Below are 17,882 nucleotides of genomic sequence, written 5' to 3'. Positions count from 1 at the left end.
CTGTTTTAAGGCAGGTAAATATCTTTTAAATTATACTCCAGTCACCACTTCACCCTTGGTTACTCCTTTCTCGTTGATTCTTGGTCGAATGACTGGGACTGACGTAGAGGGGAGGAGCTATATGCAGCTCTGCTGGGTGAATCCTCTTGCATTTCCTGTTGGGGAGGAGTTATATCCCAGAAGTAATGATGACCCGTGGACTGATCACACAACAGAAGAAAGGAATTTATCAGGTAAGCATAAATTATGTTTTCTACATATATCGGCGCTGAGTGTAGAGAGTCAGATGAAAAAAATCCTGTGCATGCAGCTTAAACCCTATGCTTAATGTAGTGTAGTACTCAACTTCGCTATATACAGCTTTTAGATTTGGAAAATGAGGAGTTAATGGGAAAGCGCTTGTACAGGAGATAATACCATATATATAATACTTGTGTAATAATTGTATGTGTGTGTGATACACAAATTGTATGACAGTTAATTTACTTGCAAATACTCAAGCCCCCAGAGATTTGTAGTTATGACACTGTGGCCCTCCCATGATTGTAAAGTGGCTATTGTACTGTACAGTGTTCTAATTCACTCACCATGTACGATGGTGTTCAAATGCTTTTACATACATAGACACCAGAGTAACACATGTTTCCATTAACTTATATATATATATATATATATATATATATATATATTTATTTATAATTAGTTAGAACATATTCCCCTATGTGCAGAACATAGGAATGTGAAATATTCACAGTAAATACACTGTATAACTCTTTATTAACCCCTTAAGGACCAGGCATTTCAGACTAAAACTTCCCTAAAAGACCAGAGCATTTTTGCCATCACTCCATTTAAACAGAAATAGAGCCTTTTTTAAATTTACCTATCAAAACTATATATTTTTTTTAGTAGACAACCCAAAGTATTGATGTAGGCCCATTTTGGTATATTTCATGCTACCTTTTCACAGCCAAATCCGATCAAATAAAAAAAAAACGTTAACTTTTTCACTAACTTTAGGTTTCTCACTGAAATTATTTACAAACAGCTTGTGCAATCATGGCACAAATGGTTGTAAATGCTTCTCTGTGATCCCCTTTGTTCAGAAATAGCAGACATATATGCTTTGTCATTGCTTTTTGGTAATAAGAAGGCCGCTAATTAATAATTAATTAATTAATAGTAACTTATTCGTAATTACAAGTACTTATGCTTTTTGTTGCTGAAGGTTCCTATATTTCCTTATTGTTCCATGGTTGAATCAGATGATGCTATAAAAGTTCAGGTGAGGAGGAATGTTCTTAGTATGTATGCATTGTCCTCTTATAAAAAATAATGTAAGGAGACCTTGAGTTTGTGCTATACATAATGATCCAAGTCTTGTGTTGGAGCATTGTTGAGCAGATGTTACACCCCTCAGTACGTCTGGATGGAAAGAGGTGCCTTGCATTTTTATGAGGGGTGGGGAAGAGGAGGTTGTCCAGGTATGTCAGGATTAGATATAGTTATGTCTAGTGGGGAGGAAAGAGAAAGATAAAAAAAAAAGGGAGGAAAGGAGGGGGGGTAGGGGTAAAAAGCATTGTATCTGTTTATGTCCCTGGTGGTGTTTTATAAATATTTGCTAGTTCAGGTTCTTTTGTTTCCATAATTCCAGCATTTGTTCATGAGTTTCTACTCTGTTGGTTCGGATGTAGTGATACCTCTCCATCTGCAAAAGCAAATTTTCTTGGTCCGAACATTCCCCTAGTGTGGGAATTGTTCTGGATTTCCATCGTCTAGGAATCAGTACCTTTATGCTATTTAACATAATTATCATAAGTGCGTATTTTGCTTTATTTTTGAGTTTGGGGATGCCCATAAATAATAATGTCTCCAGTCTGTTAGGTACCAGAGATCCTAGAATTGCACTCATTCTAGCAGTTATATCATCTAGAAGTGTGTGTACTCCCGGGCAACCCCACCAGATGTATGATACAGTGCCTTTTTCCCCACAGCCCCTGCAGCATAGTGAAAATTTGTTTCCACTCCTGGTTGGAGGCATCCAGGTCGAGCTCTTTATGCCAAGCATCAGTGTAGCTCGATAGCGAATTTGCATTTGATGTCAGGAATATTTTATAGAGTAATGAGATAGTATGTGCTGGTGGATGTTGTAATAGGCACAGCCTCTCAAATGCAGATGGTTGCCTAGTGAGTTGGTGCTTGTATTCATGTGTATCAAATTAGTGTTTTAGTTGAGTGTATACGAACCAACTAAGCAGGAGCTTAGGGTTTTGGGTTGCAATGTATTCATAGGATCTTAGTTTGCTGTCATGCATGAGGAGCTGAAATGTTATTGTTTTGATCTGCACGGTGTGGTTGAATGTGCCCTCGCGTTGAGTGTAGGTATCTCAGGGTTATGTTTAAAAGGAGTTAAGGGTGAGGTTTTAGTTGAAATACTACTAGTTACATTAGTGACTGAGTCACAAACTGTGAAGAATTCCTTCATCAGATGGTATTGAGTAGATTGTGCTGGTCTATGATGCGGTCGTTTCTGTGCAAAATTTCTCTATCCAACTGTACCCACTGTTTGTGTTCGTTGTTAGTACTCCCATCTATTAATCTGTGTAAAAGAGTGGCTTGTCGGTATTTGGATAAATCAGGGACTCCCAGTCCCCCTTGCTCCTTTGACAAATATAATATTTTTGGGGGATTGGAAGCCTAATACCATTCCAAATGTTTTTCGCCAAATGGCTTTGCAATTTATGAATGAAGTTATGAGGTAGTGTTATCGGTCGGGCTTGGAGTACATACAGGATTTTGGAGAGAATATTCATCTTAATTACACTTATTCTGCCTAGCCAAGAGATGGCTTTGTTTTTCCAATTTGACAAATCTCCTATTATGGATTGTAATAGGGAGTTGTAGTTAGAATCAAATAATATGTTTGGGTTAGGGGAAAGGCATATTCCCAGGTGTTTCATTTTTCCACTTTTAATATGTAATGGGCAACCCACTACTGCTTGCGAGTATGCAGCTTGGGGCATAGATACATTTAGTATCTCTGACTTCCTAAGGTTGAGTTGAAAATTTTATACTATCCCATTCTCTGCAAAAACTTTTAGTGTTCTAGGGTGTGATGTGGGTATGTTTGTAAATGTTAGGAGGACATCGTCGGCGTACATAGCCAATTTGTATTCAGTTTCCCCCACCCTGATCCCCGTGATGGAGGTATCTTTTCTGATTTTGTGAGCTAGAGTTTCTATAGATAGAGCAAACAGGATAGGTGATAGGGGACAGCCCTGGCGCAGGCCGTTTGTTATTTTAAATCGATCCAAAAGAAGGCCGTTGACTTTTATTTGTGCTATGGGGGCACTGTATAGGGTGAAAATGAGGTTAATAAATTTATCACTAAATTTCATATGTGATAGTGTGGCGTGTAAGAATTGCCAGCTCACTCTATCGAAGGCTTTTTCAGTGTCCGTAGAGATGAGGGCCATGGGTGTTTTGGTTATTTGTGCATGTGTCATGAGTTGCAGGACCTTAAGAGTTTTATCCCTTGCCTCCCAACCTGGGATAAACCCCACTTGGTCCAAATGATCAAGTAATGGCAAACGTTTGTTTATCCTATTCGCTAGAACATTTGTAAAAATTTTAATATCTGTGTTTAACAGGGATATTGGTCAGAAATTTACTGGACAGTTTGGGTCTTTGCCTGACTTTGGCAATACAGTAATGTGGGCCTCTAGCATGTTAGGTGGAAATCCCTCATTATCCATTAGTGTGTTAAACAACAAAGATAAGTGTGGTATAAGTTGAGTCTTGAATGTTTTATAATATTTCATACTCAAGCCGCCTGGCCCCGGGCGTTTTTCCATTTGCATATTTTTGATTGCCAAGACTATTTTCTCCTTTGAAATTGGTGATGCGAGATACTCCAAGTTCTCTGTCTTGAGACTTAGTAAAGTAATGTCTGAGAAGTAAAAGCACTCACACTTTTTCTGCATTATAAATACATCTGCACTATTGAGTGCACATCTCCAGGAATGCACACCTCCGTGAACGATTGTAATTTCTCATAGCAAACTACGGGGAGGGAGGGGGAGAAGGGGAGGGGAGGAGGCATGGGAATATAGCAACTGAATAATTAATGTGCATTAGTGCCTACATATTCTAAATGTATATGCAGTGTTAGTTTTTTCAGCTGCTATCTTCCAACGTAATATGCCTCTCCCCCCCCCCTCCCCGTAGTTTGCTATGAGAAATTACAACCGTTCACTGAGGTTTGCATTCCTGGAGCTGTGCACTACAGATGTATTTATAATGCAGAAAAAGTGTGAGTGCATATATTATTAGAATGCCTTCACAAACTGAATGTTTTTTATATGAGGCACATAGGATAAATGTAATACTATATACATCTAATGCAGCACTTCCTCAGCACCACAGTAAGCAAGCGTTCTGAAAATCTTCCAACTTGATTAATAAAAATATATGCCATGTGCATCACATGACTGCTTTACCAAGTGCTGGATCAGCAATCTAATTGAAGACAGTCTTATTGAACTGTTTAGGGTAAACTGACCCTCAAGAATAGAGATTCATGCTTAGTTTGTTCTTATTAGTCAGTATAAGTTAGTTTAAAGGATTTTTAGAAGGTGTTATATGTCCCTTTAATCCTTCCCACCTCTCTTGTTTATCAGTCTGACGTATAGCCAAGCAAGGAGAAGTAGAAAAGTAGGAAAGGTCATAGAAGGAAAAATTAGTTATCTAATTAACTTGGGTGGGGCTCGTGGACTCTGACCACCATAAAATAAATTCATTTATCAGGTAAACATAAATTATGTTTTCTTTCATAAAGGTAGTGAGAGTCCACGATCCATTACTCCTGGGAACTAATACTCAACTATGGAGTCCATGAGTAATTGGGCAGGACAACTTTTTTTTTAAAGGCAGGCATCTAATTTTCTTTCTTTTTTTTTTTTTTAATTTTTTTATTGTTTTATACAAGATTTACAGTCAGGAAAACAAACACATAGCGTACCTATACATCATTATTCTGTATATCGTATAGTTTACAAAAAAATACATTACACTTCCCTGGTCTGTTCAAATGTCAAATTCATATATTAACATAGATCATACACAGTGAAAAAGAAGGGCAAAAGGAAAACAAAACAAAACAGACTACCATAAAATATAAACACAAAATAAAAACACAAAAATAAAAAGCAAAACAGTATCGGGGGCCTCCAGCAGGTAATCCCCTCCAGTCTTCCCTTTCAGTGGTAACAATGCTCCTTATCCTTTTTATTCCTTTTAGCCTATAACTCTAATTGATGTTTCTATTCAATTATGAGTCAACTAGGTAAATCTCTTAGCATTGTACCCTCACTCAATATACGCTGGGAGGAGGCAAGTACATATATCATATTAATCATATTAACGAACCGGGGGAGGAGAGCGGGGGGTTTAAATAAGCAATGGACCCAAACATAAAAATTCACACCACCTATAATACACTGCTCCATGTAATCGGAAGTTCATTCCTGGCTATCCAATATTTAACTATATTTGATCTGGCTAGAGGTTTAATAATTTGTAGTTGGGCACTTATTGGTTGTGACTCTACGACCTTTAACCATTTATAGAAAAACTTTCACCTAGATTACGAGTTTTGCGTTAGAGGCTATGCCGTGCTAACGAGCAGTTTATGCTCACCGCTCACTTACAGACAGCGCTGGTATTACGTGTTTTTACAACCCAGACAAGAAGTGAGCGTTGAGCAAAATTTTGCTCATTACCGCACTCCAATACAAGTGCTGCTTACGTTAGCGGTGAGCTGGTGTAACGTGCTTGTGCACGATTTCCCCATAGGAATCAACGGGGAGAGGCGGCTGAAAAAAAAGTCTAACACCTGCCAAAAAGCAGTGTAAAGCTCCTTAACGCAGCCCCATTAATTTCTATGGGGAAATACATTTTATGTCTACACCTAACACCCTAACATGAACCCCGAGTCTAAACACCCCTAATCTTACACTTATTAACCCCTAATCTGCCGCCCCCGACATCGCCGCAACCTATGTTATATTATTAACCCCTAATCTGCCGCTCCGGACACCGCCGCCACCTACATTATACTTATGAACCCTTAATCTGCTGCCCTCAACATCGCCCACACCTACATTATATTTATTAACCCCTAATTTACTGCCCCCTATATCGCTGCCACCTACCTACATTTATTAACCCCTAATCTGCTGCCCCCAATGTCGCCACCACTATAATAAACATATTAACCCCTAAACCGCCGCACTCCCGCCTCGCAAACATTAGTTAAATATTATTAACCCCTAATCTGCCGGCCCTAACATCAACGCCACCTACCTACATTTATTAACCCCTAATCTGCTGCCCCCAACGTTGCCGCCACTATATTAAAGTTATTAACCCCTAAACCTAAGTCTAACACTAAACCTAACACCCCCTAACTTAAATATAATTAAAAGAAATCTAAATAAAATTACTATAATTAACTAAATTATTCCTATTTAAAATTAAATACTTACCTGTAAAATAAACCCTAAGCTAGCTACAATATAACTAATAGTTACATTGTAGCTAGTTTAGGGTTTATTTTTATTTTACAGGCAAGTTTGTATTTATTTTAACTAGGTAGAATAGTTACTAAATAGTTATTAACTATTTAATAACTACCTAGCTAAAATAAATACAAAGTTACCTGTAAAATAAAACCTAACCTAAGTTACAATTACACATAACACTACACTATAATTAAATTAATTCCCTAAATTAAATACAATTAAATAAAATTATCTAAAGTACAAAAAAACAAACACTAAATTACAGAAAATAATAAACAAATTACAAGATTTTTAAACTAATTACACCTAATCTAATCCCCCTAACAAAATAAAAAAGCCCCCCCAAAATAAAAAAAGCCGTACCCTACACTAAATTACAAATAGCCCTTAAAAGTGGATTTGTGGTATTTCCAAGTCTGGACAAAAAAGTGAGCGGTACACCTGTACCTGCAAGACTCGTAATACCAGCGGGCGTTAAAAAGCAGCGTTAGGACCGGCCAACACTGCTTTTTAAGCCTAACGCAAGACTCGTAATCTAGCCGTAAATTAGTGGTTTCTCCGATTCTAATGGTATGTTGAATTGTTCCAATATAATTTGATTTATTATCTCAGCTACAAATTGTGCAATAGTGGGGGCTTGTGTTGCTTTCCATTTGGAGAGAATCAAATTACGACCCTGTAGGATCGTAGTATTAATTAATTTAGAGTTGTCCTGCCAATCTGAGCTCTGGTATAAGAGGAGTATCATTCTACTGCTAAATTGAAGTTTGTGGTCCAACATTCTATTTAACCAGTTCTGAATTTTTGCCCAGAGCTGATTAATTTTTGGGCATGACTTCTGGTGTTGGCGGTTTCTCCAGTGTGGGCTCAACCTGCTTCTCAGGGTATTGGCCTGTTCTTTCGCTACAGACGTTCCTGCAGCCACGAACAGCTTTTACAGGCTTCAGCTTCCATGTGTCTTGCTGGTATGCGTCCCAATAGGACCGCTCTGGAAACACCTGAGTACCGCTACCCCTCGCCATTATACCCAGTTGTGCTCTGGGGGTGTTACGTCCTGTGTTGCCGGGTCACTACTTCATACGCTGCCTCTATATCTGGTCTGACTCCTGCACCCTCTCACGCCAAGTGTTTAGAATGCGCCAAGCTGTAGCCGTGGCATGTCGGCCTTGCGCCTAAGGGAGACTTCCTGTGCCTGCGAACCTGGTTCCCTGGTTCGAATGTCCGGTCTGTGATACCCCGCTCACTGACAAGGGCCTAGGCACTGCGATCGATGTAGAGCGCTCAGATGTGCAGCTAGCGTGTAAGCTGCCTTGCATCTACGAGCTCCACCCCGGAAGTCTATCCAGACACCTCATTTTCAGACACTGCTGCATGGAGAGCTTTTCTACCAAAAACTGCTTCAGAAGAGGCAAAAACATAAAAATGGTAGAATTTAGTAAAGGTATGTAAGGATGCCTAATTTTTAAAAACCAAGGAAATAGAGACTGACCTAGTAAAATGGGCTGTAAACGTTTTGGATGATACTGTACTTTTCCACCTCCAATTAAGCCTTGTGAACCAAGAGTTTAAGCCTTTGCGTGGACCTGAGAAATGAAAAAACAAATTAGAGGATTGTCTTAAATCCTTTGTAGCATTTTAATGCTTCTCACTACATCCAAATTATTTAAAAGTCTTTATTTAGAAGACTATGAAAAAGAAGAAGGACCAACAATTTCCTGATTGATATTATCACTTAGAAACCAATAGAAAAAATGTAGTACCAAAAGGACAGCTGTGCAGAACTGTAAAATCAAATTAAGGTGCCAAGGAGGAGAAATTGGTTTAATCACTGGTCTTATCCTGACTAAAGCTAGAACAAAGTTCTAAATGTCAGGGAACTTAGCAATTTTCTAGTTATGTGAAGGTAAGCATCCTTCAAATCTAGTGTGGTAGACATAAATTACCCTTTTTTGAATTGTTTTCATTTTGAAAGAAAGAACCCTGTGAAATTTGTTTAGAGTTTTCAGTTCCATAATAGGCCTGACAGTTCCCTCTTTTTTAAGAGCTATAAAGAGGTTGGAATAAAAACCCTGGCCTTAAACCAACATATGGACTGTATCAAACCCATGAGCTCTAGATTCTGAACATATTGAAAAAAGAACAATATGGCGGCATACATAGCAGCAATGAGAGCAGTATCAGCATTCTGTTTGACAACATCTTCTTGGGTATACAGGGGGTAAACTGCGCAGACCGCATAAACATCCTTGATTACTAGATTTGAATTAGATTTATGATTGACAGCAGAAGTTAAGGGACACTGAACCCAAATTTTTTCTTTCGTGATTCAGATAGAGCATGAGATTTTAAGCAACTTTCTAATTTACTCCTATTATCAAATGTTCTTCATTCTCTTGGTATCTTTATTTGAAATGCAAGAATGTAAGTTTAGATGCCGGCCCATTTTTGGTGAACAACCTGGGTTGTTCTTGCTGATTGGTGGATAAATTCATCCACCAATAAAAAAGTGCTGTCCAGAGTTCTGAACCAATAAAAAAAAAAGCTTAGGTGCCTTCTTTTTCAAATAAAGATAGCAAGAGAACAAAATTGATAATAGGAGTAAATTAGAAAGTTGCTTAAAATTGCATGCTCTATCTGAATCATGAAAGAAAAATTTGGGTTCAGTGTCCCTTTAGTTTGCAGAATTTGCAGCAGGTGTTTAGTGTCCCTTTAAGTACTCTTGGAGTTTTGTGAATCTTAGCTTCCTTCTAGTGTTCAGGAAGGGAATTCCCAGGAGTAATGGATTGTGGACTCTCAACACCATGAAATAAATACATTTTCAGGTAAGCATAAATTGTGTTATTTTATTTGTTTTCAGTTAAATTATTTATCAAGCTATACATTTTCTTTTTATTCCCAGCAACATGAGAAAAATATAAAGAACTACAAAAGAATGCTTAAAGAATTGGAAAGGAATATGAATAAAAAGAAAGAGGCTAATTCACAGATAGAAAATGATTTGCAAGAAATGCTGGCCGCATTCTCAGAAAGAAAACATATTTATGATGTAGTCGGTAAGTGAACTGGAAATACACAGTGAAAGTATTTTATCTCATTTTGTAAAACAGTCCTTTTTTTTTTACAATGATTGATATTATCCAGCCACATATAATAAAGATGACTTTTATTAAATCAGAAACAAAGAAATGGAGCACAATATTTCAAAAAGAGGTGTCCAAAAAGAGAAGTGTCAAAAAAAGTTATAATCAGAGTTTTAATAACCAAAAAGATGCCAAAAATACTGTACATATTACATAATACAATAGAAATATTCAGTGGATTTATTTAGAGCTAGATTACAAGTGGAGCGATATTTTTACTTGCGCCCGTAAAGGGGGAACTTTGCCCGTTTACAAGCACACGTTAAATAACAAGCCATTACATGTGGATGGTTAAAGGGATAGTCTAGTCAAAATTAAACTTTCATGATTCAGATAGAGCATGCAATTTTTAGCAACTTTCTAATTTACTCCTATTATCATTTTTCTTTGTTCTTTGGTATCTTTATTTGAAAAGGCTGGAATGTAAGCTTGGGAGCCGGCCCATTTTTGGTTCAGCACTCTGGGTAGTGCTTTCTGATTGGTGGCAACATTTAGCCACCAATCAGCATCCGCTACCCAGGTGCTAAACCAAAAATGGTCCGGCTCCTAAGCGTACATTTTTTGCTTTTTCAAAAAAAGATACAAAGAGAATGAAGAAAAATGATAATAGGAGTAAGTTAGAAAGTTGCTTAAAATTGCATGCTCTATCTGAATCATGAAAGTTTAATTTTACCTAGACAAGCTTGCGGGAGCGCTTTGCGCTAAGCGCAATTAAGTAGAGGTCAGTCAAAAGTACTTTTACATAACAGTCTATGGGGACTGTGTTTTAAACTGTTAATATATTTGTATATGCTTATATACATATATATTTATGTGTTAATGTGTATATACATATATATATTTATGTGTTAATGTGTATATACATATATATTTATGTGTTAATGTGTATATACATATATATTTATGTGTTAATGTGTATATACATATATATTTATGTATTAATGTGTATATACATATATATTTATGTGTTAATGTGTATATACATATATATTTATGTGTTAATGTGTATATACATCTATATTTATGTGTTAATGTGTATATACATCTATATTTATGTGTTAATGTGTATATACATATATATTTATGTGTTAATGTGTATATACATATATATTTATGTGTTAATGTGTATATACATATATATGTATGTGTTAATGTGTATATACATATATATTTATGTGTTAATGTGTATATACATCTATATTTATGTGTTAATGTGTATATACATATATATGTATGTGTTAATGTGTATATACATATATATTTATGTGTTAATGTGTATATACATATATATTTATGTGTTAATGTGTATATACATATATATTTATGTGTTAATGTGTATATACATATATATTTATGTGTTAATGTGTATATACATATATATATTTATGTGTTAATGTGTATATACATATATATTTATGTGTTAATGTGTATATACATATATATATTTATGTGTTAATGTGTATATACATATATATATTTATGTGTTAATGTGTATATACATATATATTTATGTGTTAATGTGTATATACATATATATATTTATGTGTTAATGTGTATATACATATATATTTATATGTTAATGTGTATATACATATATATATTTATGTGTTAATGTGTATATACATATATATTTATGTGTTAATGTGTATATACATATATATATTTATGTGTTAATGTGTATATACATCTATATTTATGTGTTAATGTGTATATACATATATATTTATGTGTTAATGTGTATATACATATATATTTATGTGTTAATGTGTATATACATATATATATTTATGTGTTAATGTGTATATACATATATATATTTATGTGTTAATGTGTATATACATATATATATTTATGTGTTAATGTGTATATACATATATATTTATGTGTTAATGTGTATATACATATATATTTATGTGTTAATGTGTATATACATATATATATTTATGTGTTAATGTGTATATACATATATATTTATGTGTTAATGTGTATATACATATATATTTATGTGTTAATGTGTATATACATATATATTTATGTGTTAATGTGTATATACATATATATATTTATGTGTTAATGTGTATATACATATATATATTTATTTGTTAATGTGTATATACATATATATTTATGTGTTAATGTGTATATACATATATATATTTATGTGTTAATGTGTATATACATATATATTTATGTGTTAATGTGTATATACATATATATTTATGTGTTAATGTGTATATACATATATATTTATGTGTTAATGTGTATATACATATATATATATTTATGTGTTAATGTGTATATACATATATATTTATGTGTTAATGTGTATATACATATATATATATTTATGTGTTAATGTGTATATACATATATATATTTATGTGTTAATGTGTATATACATATATATATTTATTTGTTAATGTGTATATACATCTATATTTATGTGTTAATGTGTATATACATATATATTTATGTGTTAATGTGTATATACATATATATTTATGTGTTAATGTGTATATACATATATATTTATGTGTTAATGTGTATATACATATATATTTATGTGTTAATGTGTATATACATATATATATTTATGTGTTAATGTGTATATACATATATATTTATGTGTTAATGTGTATATACATATATATATTTATGTGTTAATGTGCATATACATATATATTTATGTGTTAATGTGTATATACATATATATTTATGTGTTAATGTGTATATACATATATATTTATGTGTTAATGTGTATATACATATATATATTTATGTGTTAATGTGTATATACATATATATTTATGTGTTAATGTGTATATACATATATATATTTATGTGTTAATGTGTATATACATATATATATTTATGTGTTAATGTGTATATACATATATATTTATGTGTTAATGTGTATATACATATATATATTTATGTGTTAATGTGCATATACATATATATTTATGTGTTAATGTGTATATACATATATATTTATGTGTTAATGTGTATATACATATATATTTATGTGTTAATGTGTATATACATATATATATTTATGTGTTAATGTGTATATACATATATATTTATGTGTTAATGTGTATATACATATATATATTTATGTGTTAATGTGTATATACATATATATATTTATGTGTTAATGTGTATATACATATATATTTATGTGTTAATGTGTATATACATATATATATTTATGTGTTAATGTGTATATACATATATATATTTATGTGTTAATGTGTATATACATATATATATTTATGTGTTAATGTGTATATACATATATATATTTATGTGTTAATGTGTATATACATATATATATTTATGTGTTAATGTGTATATACATCTATATTTATGTGTTAATGTGTATATACATATATATTTATGTGTTAATGTGTATATACATATATATTTATGTGTTAATGTGTATATACATATATATTTATGTGTTAATGTGTATATACATATATATATTTATGTGTTAATGTGTATATACATATATATATTTATGTGTTAATGTGTATATACATATATATTTATGTGTTAATGTGTATATACATATATATTTATGTGTTAATGTGTATATACATATATATATTTATGTGTTAATGTGTATATACATATATATTTATGTGTTAATGTGTATATACATATATATTTATGTGTTAATGTGTATATACATATATATATATTTATGTGTTAATGTGTATATACATATATATATGTATTTGTTAATGTGTATATACATATATATTTATGTGTTAATGTGTATATACATATATATTTATGTGTTAATGTGTATATACATCTATATTTATGTGTTAATGTGTATATACATATATATATTTATTTGTTAATGTGTATATACATATATATTTATGTGTTAATGTGTATATACATCTATATTTATGTGTTAATGTGTATATACATATATATATTTATGTGTTAATGTGTATATACATATATATTTATGTGTTAATGTGTATATACATATATATATTTATGTGTTAATGTGTATATACATATATATTTATGTGTTAATGTGTATATACATATATATATTTATGTGTTAATGTGTATATACATATATAGTTATGTGTTAATGTGTATATACATCTATATTTATGTGTTAATGTGTATATACATCTATATTTATGTGTTAATGTGTATATACATATATATTTATGTGTTAATGTGTATATACATATATATATTTATGTGTTAATGTGTATATACATATATATTTATTTGTTAATGTGTATATACATATATATTTATTTGTTAATGTGTATATACATATATATATTTATGTGTTAATGTGTATATACATATATATATTTATGTGTTAATGTGTATATACATATATATTTATGTGTTAATGTGTATATACATATATATATTTATGTGTTAATGTGTATATACATATATATATTTATGTGTTAATGTGTATATACATATATATTTATGTGTTAATGTGTATATACATATATATTTATGTGTTAATGTGTATATACATATATATATTTATGTGTTAATGTGTATATACATATATATTTATGTGTTAATGTGTATATACATATATATTTATGTGTTAATGTGTATATACATATATATATATTTATGTGTTAATGTGTATATACATATATATATGTATTTGTTAATGTGTATATACATATATATTTATGTGTTAATGTGTATATACATATATATTTATGTGTTAATGTGTATATACATCTATATTTATGTGTTAATGTGTATATACATATATATATTTATTTGTTAATGTGTATATACATATATATTTATGTGTTAATGTGTATATACATCTATATTTATGTGTTAATGTGTATATACATATATATATTTATGTGTTAATGTGTATATACATATATATTTATGTGTTAATGTGTATATACATATATATATTTATGTGTTAATGTGTATATACATATATATATTTATGTGTTAATGTGTATATACATATATATATTTATGTGTTAATGTGTATATACATATATAGTTATGTGTTAATGTGTATATACATCTATATTTATGTGTTAATGTGTATATACATCTATATTTATGTGTTAATGTGTATATACATATATATTTATGTGTTAATGTGTATATACATATATATATTTATGTGTTAATGTGTATATACATATATATTTATTTGTTAATGTGTATATACATATATATTTATTTGTTAATGTGTATATACATATATATATTTATGTGTTAATGTGTATATACATATATATATTTATGTGTTAATGTGTATATACATATATATTTATGTGTTAATGTGTATATACATATATATTTATGTGTTAATGTGTATATACATATATATTTATGTGTTAATGTGTATATACATATATATTTATGTGTTAATGTGTATATACATATATATATGTATGTGTTAATGTGTATATACATATATATATTTATGTGTTAATGTGTATATACATATATATATTTATGTGTTAATGTGTATATACATATATATATTTATGTGTTAATGTGTATATACATATATATATTTATGTGTTAATGTGTATATACATATATATTTATGTGTTAATGTGTATATACATATATATTTATGTGTTAATGTGTATATACATATATATATATTTATGTGTTAATGTGTATATACATATATATTTATGTGTTAATGTGTATATACATATATATATTTATGTGTTAATGTGTATATACATATATATATTTATGTGTTAATGTGTATATACATATATATTTATGTGTTAATGTGTATATACATATATATATTTATGTGTTAATGTGTATATACATATATATTTATGTGTTAATGTGTATATACATATATATATTTATGTGTTAATGTGCATATACATATATATTTATGTGTTAATGTGTATATACATATATATTTATGTGTTAATGTGTATATACATATATATTTATGTGTTAATGTGTATATACATATATATATTTATGTGTTAATGTGTATATACATATATATTTATGTGTTAATGTGTATATACATATATATATTTATGTGTTAATGTGTATATACATATATATATTTATGTGTTAATGTGTATATACATATATATTTATGTGTTAATGTGTATATACATATATATATTTATGTGTTAATGTGTATATACATATATATTTATGTGTTAATGTGTATATACATATATATATTTATGTGTTAATGTGTATATACATATATATATTTATGTGTTAATGTGTATATACATATATATATTTATGTGTTAATGTGTATATACATCTATATTTATGTGTTAATGTGTATATATATATATATTTATGTGTTAATGTGTATATACATATATATTTATGTGTTAATGTGTATATACATATATATTTATGTGTTAATGTGTATATACATATATATATTTATGTGTTAATGTGTATATACATATATATATTTATGTGTTAATGTGTATATACATATATATTTATGTGTTAATGTGTATATACATATATATTTATGTGTTAATGTGTATATACATATATATATTTATGTGTTAATGTGTATATACATATATATTTATGTGTTAATGTGTATATACATATATATTTATGTGTTAATGTGTATATACATATATATATTTATGTGTTAATGTGTATATACATATATATATGTATTTGTTAATGTGTATATACATATATATTTATGTGTTAATGTGTATATACATATATATTTATGTGTTAATGTGTATATACATCTATATTTATGTGTTAATGTGTATATACATATATATATTTATTTGTTAATGTGTATATACATATATATTTATGTGTTAATGTGTATATACATCTATATTTATGTGTTAATGTGTATATACATATATATATTTATGTGTTAATGTGTATATACATATATATATTTATGTGTTAATGTGTATATACATATATATTTATGTGTTAATGTGTATATACATATATATATTTATGTGTTAATGTGTATATACATATATATTTATGTGTTAATGTGTATATACATATATATATTTATGTGTTAATGTGTATATACATATATAGTTATGTGTTAATGTGTATATACATCTATATTTATGTGTTAATGTGTATATACATATATATTTATGTGTTAATGTGTATATACATATATATATTTATGTGTTAATGTGTATATACATATATATTTATTTGTTAATGTGTATATACATATATATTTATTTGTTAATGTGTATATACATATATATATTTATGTGTTAATGTGTATATACATATATATATTTATGTGTTAATGTGTATATACATATATATTTATGTGTTAATGTGTATATACATATATATTTATGTGTTAATGTGTATATACATATATATTTATGTGTTAATGTGTATATACATATATATTTATGTGTTAATGTTTATATACATATATATATTTATGTGTTAATGTGTATATACATATATATATTTATGTGTTAATGTGTATATACATATATATATTTATGTGTTAATGTGTATATACATATATATATTTATGTGTTAATGTGTATATACATATATATATTTATGTGTTAATGTGTATATACATATATATTTATGTGTTAATGTGTATATACATATATATATATTTATGTGTTAATGTGTATATACATATATATATATTTATGTGTTAATGTGTATATACATATATATTTATGTGTTAATGTGTATATACATATATATATTTATGTGTTAATGTGTATATACATATATATATATATGTGTTAATGTGTATATACATATATATTTATGTGTTAATGTGTATATACATATATATTTATGTGTTAATGTGTATATACATATATATTTATGTGTTAATGTGTATATACATATATATATTTATGTGTTAATGTGTATATACATATATACATTTATGTGTTAATGTGTATATACATATATATATTTATGTGTTAATGTGTATATACATATATATATTTATGTGTTAATGTGTATATACATATATATTTATGTGTTAATGTGTATATACATATATATTTATGTGTTAATGTGTATATACATATATATTTATGTGTTAATGTGTATATACATATATATATATATTTATGTGTTAATGTGTATATACATCTATATTTATGTGTTAATGTGTATATAC

The 17,882-nt window shown here is 28.9% G+C and overlaps 1 protein-coding gene across 1 annotated transcript in view; it reads left to right on the top strand.

Annotated features, from left to right (window-relative positions):
* The window catches only part of CFAP43 (cilia and flagella associated protein 43), a 491,704-nt gene that overhangs the window by 443,639 nt on the left and 30,183 nt on the right, over nucleotides 1–17,882 (top strand). The window contains exon 37 of the mRNA XM_053717078.1: nucleotides 9,481–9,634. Within this exon, the coding sequence (XP_053573053.1) occupies nucleotides 9,481–9,634 (154 nt within the window). The remainder of the gene's footprint in view (nucleotides 1–9,480; nucleotides 9,635–17,882) is intronic.

This window comes from Bombina bombina, chromosome 6 (genome assembly GCF_027579735.1).
Source record: "Bombina bombina isolate aBomBom1 chromosome 6, aBomBom1.pri, whole genome shotgun sequence".
Classification (NCBI taxonomy): domain Eukaryota; kingdom Metazoa; phylum Chordata; class Amphibia; order Anura; family Bombinatoridae; genus Bombina; species Bombina bombina.
Note: the sequence above shows the minus strand (reverse complement) of the source record. Positions and strands in the feature narration are given on the sequence as shown.